Here is a 9,002-nt window from a genome sequence, read left to right on the forward strand (position 1 = left end):
AAAATAATTAAATACGTCTATCATTTTTTTTATGTTCGAGACAAGATATATCCTCCTATCTTGAAATAAGAACTAGAAGGATAGAATGGGGTAAATGTTAGTCACACCTTCACTTGAAATTGATATTTTTATATTGAAACGTATTTTTTAAACGCTATGTCGTATATCGAAAATCAATTACATTCGAAATGTTCGAAAATGTAATCAGTGTTACCAACCAAAATATGACAGATTTCGAAGATGGAATGGCGAAACGTCAAAAGTAGTGATGGGAAAACTGAATCCCTACAGGGATTCGTATCTTTCGATTCAAATCCATTCTGAGATCCGGATCTTCTAATCCGAGTCCCAATCCATCATATCATATAGGGCGTGCTCCAACCTGTTTTGAAAGGCCTGGTACCAACGTATTTGGGGGAAAGGACAGTGGTTGGGTCTGACGTGCATCGGTAGCACACTCGTAATGCCGGTTTTTTTAGAAAGAGATTAAACAAGTACGAAATCTAAGAGAGTTCAAACGCCTATGCACCGTATTCGTGCAGAGATAAACGAGGACAATTGATGGTCATGGCTGTACGAAAAGAACTAGTAGTACCTACACATCTCGCTGTAGTTGGGTCCCTTTCTGTTCTTGATAGTGGCACCACGTTATCAACCAATAGTAATTGGCGGTGGGAACTACAAACAGAGCAGAAATACCCTTTTACACTCCGGAAGGTGGTGCCTCGTTAACCTTGGGGGACTTACCTTTCGAGGTGATTGCTCGGGACCGTTGTATGCAAGGAACAAGATCAGGTCCCTTAAGTAGTACTGGTGGGTTTCACCACACTATCAACCATTGATAGCTGGCGGTGTTAACCAAAACTGTGCGAAAATACCTGCCCTACTCCGGAAAGTGGTCTCCTTTGCTAGCTATGAAATCTAAGATGTACCTCCTTGTGCAATCGAAGGCGACCGTTGTATGAATGAAGCAGAGTTGGATACGATTGTTCTGGAGAGTAATGGCCCAATGCTCCCTCTCGTTTGGTGATTTCTATTTAATATCGTAAGATACTTTCGTCCCTCTCAAACCTATGTAGGGGTAAGCGGTGGGACTTTTCAGCATCATCATCATCATCATCAGCATCATCATCATCATCATCATCATCATGTAAACAAATCAATGTCGGTCTGGAAATTGTTTATCATAATCTGAATCCCCAGAATCCGATTCAGAATTAGATAAAAATGGTCTGGTCCTGATGAAATGGGTTTGGTTGGGCAGAACAACTCGGATAATGGACATTCTACTGTATTTGTTTGTAAAAAATTGGTTCCAGGAATTTTTCTAGAGCCTAACTTGCAAATCGCGCAAAAAACTCAATACATTGAGTGATGGATCCATTGATGTCCATTGGATATTCTACCCAGCGTTCGATTTGAGTAAACTTAAATCAATTACATTGTCTATAGATCGATTAGTTATGTGACTAATTCGACTCAAATCATTGTGAGTCGATTCAAACAGTTTAGGATCAAGTCAGAATCGAATCAAATCGAGTCCCAAACCAATCAAATCTGATTCGAATCCTAATCGAATCAAATCTTTAGAATCCGTCAGATGGGATTCGAATCTTTAGAATCCGTCAAATGGGATTCGAATCTTTAGAATCCGTCTAGGGATCGAATCTTCGAATCTTCCGAGTCCCGATTCTGCCAACTCTAGTCGAAAACCTTCTTTTTTATTGTTCTGCCAACGTGAACGATCTACCGCGTGTTGTGCTCCAATAAATTGTAAGGAATTTGGTAACTTTACATTGATATTCTGCTGGTCTGCTTTCGTGTGAAATGTAGTATTTTGCGGCGCGAGTAAGATGGTGAACAGGGTTATGAATTTTATGCGATGAAATTAGGGTACGGTCGTTTCCGAAAGTGGATGTTTACTCCACACCACTCTGAATCGCCGACAGAACTGCTCCGTCTGTCCCCTTACCCGTGTAGTTTGTGGTGTTCCGGAAGTATGATGGTTCCTAGATTACCCGGCTAATATCGTTTGAAAATCTGTCCTCGAACGAAGTACGCTAGTCCAAGCGAATGCAGACCACTTGAATATCTATTCGTCAACAATAGTGCTACTGCGTTTTCAACATGATTTCTAACCTCAATGTTTCTGTTCAATGTATGAATATATCTCTCGTCCAGAAACGAAGATGGTGCGTCCAGCGTATAAACCGAAGATCGTCAAGAAGCGGACGAAGAAGTTCATCCGCCACCAGTCGGACCGTTATGACAAGCTAGCGGTAAGTAATGTTCCAGAATGGTTCGGGACCTCCGTGTCATGTATGTTTATTGAATCAATTTTTCCCTTCTTTCTCCGTCCCTTCAGCCCAACTGGCGTCGGCCGAAAGGTATTGACAACCGAGTGCGTCGTCGCTTCAAGGGTCAGTATCTGATGCCCAACATTGGTTACGGATCGAACAAGCGCACTCGTCATATGCTGCCGTCCGGATTCAAAAAATTCCTGGTACACAACGTCAGCGAGCTGGAGGTGCTGATGATGCAGAACCGTGTGTACTGCGCCGAGATCGCCCACGGTGTATCGTCGAAGAAGCGCAAGGCAATCGTCGAACGCGCGAAGCAGCTGGCCATTGCCGTCACGAACCGGAACGCCAGACTGCGCGCACAGGAGATGGAGTAAGGGACGGTACGGTTGCGCCGATGATGCTGCTGCTGTTGCTGTCTTGATACACTTTCTTTTGTCGCCCATGTTCCGTTCAAGTTGGCGGATCTTTACAAACCTTTCTTTGGAAGATTGGATCCGTTTAAGGAGTAATAATAAGAGATATTACACTTAAAAGGGTGAGGTGTGTGTTTTTATTCCTGTTGAAACCCATTGAGATGAGAAATTATTCTTTCTTGAGTCAAATTGACATCTGATTTTTGAAATTAATTCACAACTTAATGTATTTAATCTTTTCTTCACGCGGTTTCTTATAAATATAGTTTATCGATAACTTGTCAGGAACCCAATCGTCCACCGTCATTAACTACCAACAAGGCCCAAATAATCGTCCATTAACGTCCCGATGGCAAACTGAAAGAAAGAATGAAGCGATTGATATATTACTGTTTTCACATTATTTGAGAACTGGTAAATCGAATACTAACAATGCCAGTAGCGTCCACGCGTGTACCGACAATTTTCAGCCGAATCTTGTCCTCCGCCGCTATCACGCTTTCGCCGTTCTTCGCTCGATAGCAAGGTGGTGCCCCGTTCGGGCAAAACTGCATATCGGCCGGAATGGAATGGTGCGATATGAAGCACGACAGGGGTCCGATCTCGGCAAACATGCCCACCTTGTTGACCTGCTTTACCGTCGCATCCAGTACCTCCCCCTTGAACGGCCGGAATACGATCGCCTTATACTTGACCGGATACACCACAAAGCCCTGGCCCGGTTGTATCGTACCGGAACCAATGTCGTCTATTGTTGTTACCGCGATCACGAATCCATATTTGCCGGTACACGTTCCTTCAACCTCGGTGTACAGTTTCTGCTTCACCGTTTCGATTAGCTGGGGTCCAAAGTATCGCGGATGAAGCAAAATCTCGTGCTCCAAGGATATCTGCAATGTGGGGTAGAAACGGGGAATTATTTTCAAATAACAAACAACGCCCACCGGCCACCTTACGCACATGGTAGAACATTTTGCTTTGGTTGAGGCACACTGCAGACGAACGGGGAACGGTGAATATAAACAAATCTCTCCACAGATGTAATCCCAACCGAGTTAAGTTTGTTTTGCGTGCAAACCGCCTAAAATCTACGGAATAAAACGCCGCGCTTGATACAGCTGCCAGTGTTGCCAAACGATTCACATGAAAACAAACGAATTGTCAAACATTAATCTTCAAGGTGGATAAACATAGCAACGTATATCAAGGTGGATAGTTTAAATTTACAGGTCATCATTTGGTCGACGGTTAATAATTATCGAAAGGATAGCATTAATCATGTGAAGCTCCTTTTTCTAGTCGTGTAAGAAACTATATGACAACAACATTGGATATGATATAAAACCTTGTAAAAATTGAAACAATGCAGTACCGATAATTAATTTAGTTTTTTTATGAAGTCGTTGCTTCAAACATTAAGGATTACTTTATTATTTTTGCTAGTGTATAACAGCGGAGGCTTAATGTTACTCTATCTCTCTGCCTGTGTGTGTATATATATGTTTATAAGCTTTTCCTTGATAAAATTGATTGAAGGCAGGAAAGCGATCTTTTGCACTCTGAAATTTGTAGTTTTCCTTTTTGTTTAAATAATGCATTTTACACACTCATACGCATCTACCTATCTAGCTATATAGGGTAAGATTCGATTATACATTTTGATTTCGCGTTTCTGAAAAACTAAAACCAAGTCTTTGATGGACAAAAAAACTTAAACCGGGGAATGCCACATTAGTTAATATACAACATACATACACGGACAGGGACGAACAACGATTACACAAACGGGTGTACGATAGGGTCTACATTAATTAAATTGAACACAAAAGGAACAAAACACTTGCTAAAAGTGATTTAACAAAAGGAGTGTTTGATTAAAATGATCAAAATAAATTCATATAAAAACAACATAAAATGTATAACAATATCCTGTCTAGTCTTTCTTCGGTGCACGCTACCTTAAAAAGCTCAATGTAGTGAATCTCTTAGTACGCGCCACAAAGTTTTCATTCATCTCGTTCGCATATGCCTTGGGAGTGCCTTTGGGAGAACGACGGGGTTTGCACGGACGTGCGACTGGGTTGAGCTCCAAGAGCTCCACGTGTTCGTTCGATAGGTTACAATGTAATACTGTTGTGCACACGACGTTTAGTAAAGGAGCGTACGGATTGTTAACATAAATCACGAATAAACTAAATAACACTTGTTAAAAGCTCTACAATAAAACAATAAAATAAAGTAGGTTGAGGCTGCAGCACATCCGTTCGCGACAAAAGCCGTCCAACAACGTGTTACTTTAGTATCTCCTTTCCGGTAGTAAACATTAATGGTCCGTTAGATTAAAACCAAAGCAATTAAATTAAAATAATACCTCAGCTGCCACTCTCATCGGAAGAAGCATTGATTGAGGATAAAGGAACACACGACAAAAGGAAACGGGAATGAGAGAGATTACTAACACGATGGCTTCGATTAGAGGTCCCAGGAGAATAGGTGGTGCTTCACCAGCATGTCCCGCACGCCATCCTTAAGCGGTTGGCTTTGGACCGCTTCTCGCTTCGCCGGTAGCTCCCAGTTTGGGTTCAAGTTGAAGGCAAACTGCGACAGCAGGCGCAGCTCGCACTTTATCTGCACCCAACCGGGCGAGAACACGAAGCTCCACGGTTGGTACCACTTCTGCACGATCTCCGTGCAACTGCACAGGGTCTCCAGCCAGAGATGAAGCACCTGTTCGTTCAGCCCGAGACAGATGAGCGAGCGCAGCTTCACGTCCATCTGGGCGTGGGCCGCATCGTGGCTTTGGTTGACCGATTGTACGCAGCGATAGAGCAGCTCCTCGGGCGTCAGGACTTTCCCATCCTCGTCCAGGCGATAGGTTTTACACAGCACTAGCCGCGAGTAGACCGACTCAAAGTCTTTCTCTACCTCGCGCGTTGCCGCTTCCTCGATGAACAGCCACGGGTGGCACGGTCCGCCGAGGAACGACGGACGCTTCATGCCGTGCTCGAGCACCTGCTTGATCGTCGGCGCTAGCGTCCCCCGGACGAGGTCCGTGACCGTCTCCGAGATGGCGTCGTCGCCGGCGCAACTGTACTGCTTGCTGCGCTCGTCCAGCAGCTCGACAAACTTGGCCGGAAACCAGCCGCGCAGTCCGTTCAGCTCGCCCACCCAGCAGTGTTCGTCCTTCTGGCTCACGATCGTAATGATATCGTTCTTCCGGAAGCCCAGCTCGTCGTCGTCGTGCCGCTCGAAGTCGTGCAGTGCCTTAGCGCGCCGACTGCGCGTCCTCGACACGTTGATGTAGTTCTCGTGGTCCTTCGCGTGACTGTCCATGCCATAGTCGGCAATCAGTTTGATGTGGGCCGCCAGCTTCGGTTCGATCGCGAGGAAGTGTCGGGCGACTTTCAGGATGGCCTCGCGCAAATCCACCAGCAACTCGGTCGTGCGGATATTTTTGCACTTCAGCTCGTCCTCACCCTCGGCCCCACCGGCGCCCGCACCGAACAGGATCGTCTGGAGCATTGATTTGGATTTTTTCATCTGCCTTCGCGCGAGCTGCTGCTTGGGAAGGTTGGAGGTGGCCTCCGGGTTCCCAACAAGCCCGCCCTGGTCCGCCATCAGGTACGCGAGGTGCCGCCGACGGTGCGTCTCGATGACCATGGGCGACAGGGATCCGCCGACCTCGAGCGATACCGCGAACAGATGCTCCACGTCGTCAATGTCGCCCGGAAGGTCCGAGAGTGAGTTGAAGATTTGCGCCGAGTTCTCTAGGTTTTTTACCGTCGGTTCCTTTATCTTCAGCAGGCCCAGGGTCAGCTGGAACAGGACGATCGAGCCATCGTAGAAAAACCAGTCCCAGATGCGCAGCAGGATCTTCATGTGGACGACGCTGGCGAAGAGCGTCAGGAACCAGTGGAGTGTTATCAGCGACAGCTCGATGTCGTGGCTTTTGAGCGTTTCATCTACCGCCGTGAGGTAGTTGCCGATAAGCGTTTGCATGACGCGCTGGTCCGCCTGGATTCCGAGCAGCGTGGACGAGTAGTACGAGGCGGGCAGCAGATCTTCCACGATCGTGGCCATCATCCAGAACGCGTCCTCTTCTTCGAGCAGCAGTAGCAGTGAGGCCGCTATTACACCCGTACCTTGGCAGTAACCAATGTCCGGATAGAGCCAGGCAATTCCTCGCAAGATCCGTCTCAACCGTGGCACACCGGTGCCATTGAGCGAACTGAAGCAAGCATTGGTTGGCATGATCCGTAGCAGATCCTTCTCGATCTGCTTCGACGTCATGAGCTGGTCGTTCGAGGACGCTTTAACAATCTCCTGGTAGCTCGCTTCGGACTTTAGCTTCTTTTGCAAGGCCCCGGACAGTCGCATCCACATCTGGGGACGCAGTGAGTGCGGTATGCCAGCACGCACCATCGAACGGAGCTTCTCCGTGCGGGGTAGTACCACGTCGACACTTTCCCAGGTCAGCTCGGTCGCTTCCTTGTTGTGGGAGAACTCTAGGTGCGCAATCCACTGCAGACGCTGCGCCGGATCTTCGATGAACGGGATGCTAAGCAGTTTGTTCGAGCTCTGCTCGGGTCCATCCTCTTCCTCCACCCGGAACCCGAACTCGTCGAAGCGATAGTCAGGCTGGTGGTTCGGTGGCTCATCCGGATCCGGTTGGCCAAGCTTGGCCAGGATATCTTGCGGCCACATTGAAGGCGTGAGTGCGGAAAATGGACCTCCAGCTGTGGGTCGAACGCCCTCGGCGATGTGAAGACCACCGAGGGCAAGCTCGACCAGATCCCCATCATCCTCGGAGTTGGCCGATTCCAGCTTTCGCTGCAGGAAGAGGGAAGAAATTAGTGAAATTAATTGCCACAATCATAGCCTCTAACAACACCGTACCATATGCTCTTCTCTGCCCACGTAGCCTTCATGGTCGCGTGAGCCAAAAAATGACATTGTTTTTTTTACTGCGGCCCTTGTGTTGCTGGCGTTTTTCCGAGCTTCCTCTAGTGTTGCGTAGAAATGGTGCAACTGAATTCTACAACAATCTACGAGCGACCACCGTGTGTAGGTCAGAGAAAGGGACGCCTCGCGAACAAAACTGGCACACTGCACTATTTTCCCACCACCTCTCTCCGACTACGACGGCGACGAAACCACAGATGACGACGAATCAAAACAAAATTATTTTTTAATCTATCTTTCACTTGCGTTCGACGAACGTTTGTTCTAGTGGTGGGCACTCCGGAGCGCACTAACGGCTCCGGTGCCGGCTCCGAAGTAACGGCTCCGAACTCCGAACTAACGGCTCCAAAGCCGACTCCGCAAAGACGGTTCCAAGCTTACGGGACCCCCTGTTTTTGGTCGCATAATCTCGTAACGAAAAATTCGTGAAGATGCTTTTTTCACACCCAGCTCGGGAACCGTTAGTTCGGAGCCGTTAGTTCGGAGCTGGTAGTTCGGAGCCGTTAGTTCGGAGTCGGTAGTTCGGAGCCGACTCCGGAGCCAGCTCCAAAATTTACCAGAGTTCGTCGGAGCCGATTTTCCCATCACTAGTTTGTTCCAAATGTTTTGACCAAGGTGTGGAACAAGGTTAAGCCATGCGGAGCAATTTGACAGAAAAACATAGCACCATATCGAAAATAGTAATAACCAAAGTACAAGCAATGTTTTTAACAAAGTTTTCAGTTAAATTCTGTAGAATTCATTTCAATTTATTGAACCATTAGATCAAGATAAAAAGACATCCAACCACTTGAGACAAGTGTTTCTTCGTTCCAGTAATCTTGGTTTTGACGTGAAACATTTTTCTCACTCTGCCGTGAGAGCTCACGAAGTGCAATTGTGTGTGTTACGAATGATGTGTGTAAGCTTGAACCACCACATGAAACGACAACCTGTAATTGGTTCGCCAACCGGTATTCGAACCGGTTCAAACGGTTTTGACCAAGGTTCATCGAACCAAGGTTTCATCGAATAATCGAAATAAGGTTGAGAAATACCTTCGTTTTCACAACCGTGTTTGCGAGTGAAATATTGCAAAATAAAAGCTATAAAAACTCCGCTGTTCTCAACTCAACTTGGTGCATTTTGAATAAATACTGTGAATTACTTTTGAGAATAACTTTGCGAGATTCCAAAAACATGATTATCATTGATCGAGCCATTATCACTTTGTATTGTCGTCCATCTGACGAAGATCATGCGTCGTTTGATAGAAAATTTGAATGCGAATAGAATGCGATTCACTGTCGTACCATCGTAAAACATCTTTTTCACATTTTTGCTA

At 46.5% G+C, this 9,002-nt stretch overlaps 3 protein-coding genes across 3 annotated transcripts; 1 reads left to right on the plus strand and 2 right to left on the minus strand.

The window, feature by feature from the left end:
• Nucleotides 1–1,701: 1,701 nt before the first annotated feature.
• On the plus strand, nucleotides 1,702–2,842 carry LOC131260254 (large ribosomal subunit protein eL32). Its single transcript, XM_058261930.1, has 3 exons — nucleotides 1,702–1,773; nucleotides 2,182–2,279; nucleotides 2,366–2,842. The coding sequence occupies exons 2-3, from the start codon at nucleotides 2,190–2,192 to the stop codon at nucleotides 2,675–2,677; spliced, it is 402 nt and encodes a 133-aa protein (XP_058117913.1). The 5' UTR covers nucleotides 1,702–1,773; nucleotides 2,182–2,189; the 3' UTR covers nucleotides 2,678–2,842.
• Nucleotides 2,537–3,813, minus strand: LOC131260253 (DNA-directed RNA polymerase II subunit RPB7). Its single transcript, XM_058261929.1, has 3 exons — nucleotides 3,677–3,813; nucleotides 3,148–3,606; nucleotides 2,537–3,073 (listed from the first exon to the last, which is right to left on the minus strand). Exons 1-3 carry the CDS (start codon nucleotides 3,686–3,688, stop codon nucleotides 3,023–3,025), a joined length of 522 nt encoding a protein of 173 aa, XP_058117912.1. The 5' UTR covers nucleotides 3,689–3,813; the 3' UTR covers nucleotides 2,537–3,022.
• A 753-nt stretch (nucleotides 3,814–4,566) lies between these two features.
• LOC131260361 (small G protein signaling modulator 3 homolog) lies at nucleotides 4,567–7,880 on the minus strand. Its single transcript, XM_058262061.1, has 2 exons — nucleotides 7,613–7,880; nucleotides 4,567–7,546 (listed from the first exon to the last, which is right to left on the minus strand). Exons 1-2 carry the CDS (start codon nucleotides 7,667–7,669, stop codon nucleotides 5,189–5,191), a joined length of 2,415 nt encoding a protein of 804 aa, XP_058118044.1. The 5' UTR covers nucleotides 7,670–7,880; the 3' UTR covers nucleotides 4,567–5,188.
• Between the last annotated feature and the right edge of the window lie 1,122 nt (nucleotides 7,881–9,002).

Source organism: Anopheles coustani, chromosome 3 (genome assembly GCF_943734705.1).
Source record: "Anopheles coustani chromosome 3, idAnoCousDA_361_x.2, whole genome shotgun sequence".
NCBI classification, from domain to species: Eukaryota; Metazoa; Arthropoda; class Insecta; order Diptera; family Culicidae; genus Anopheles; species Anopheles coustani.

Coding starts and splice junctions, on each gene's coding strand:
- LOC131260254 (XM_058261930.1), top strand. CDS start 2,190: ATGGTGCGTCCAGCGTATAAACCGAAGATCGTCAAGAAGCGGACGAAG. Junction 2,280..2,365: donor ACCGTTATGACAAGCTAGCG/GTAAGTAATGTT, acceptor CCGTCCCTTCAG/CCCAACTGGCGTCGGCCGAA.
- LOC131260361 (XM_058262061.1), bottom strand. CDS start 7,669: ATGTCATTTTTTGGCTCACGCGACCATGAAGGCTACGTGGGCAGAGAA. Junction 7,547..7,612: donor TGGGCAGAGAAGAGCATATG/GTACGGTGTTGT, acceptor CTCTTCCTGCAG/CGAAAGCTGGAATCGGCCAA.
- LOC131260253 (XM_058261929.1), bottom strand. Junction 3,074..3,147: donor GCGTGGACGCTACTGGCATT/GTTAGTATTCGA, acceptor TCTTTCTTTCAG/TTTGCCATCGGGACGTTAAT.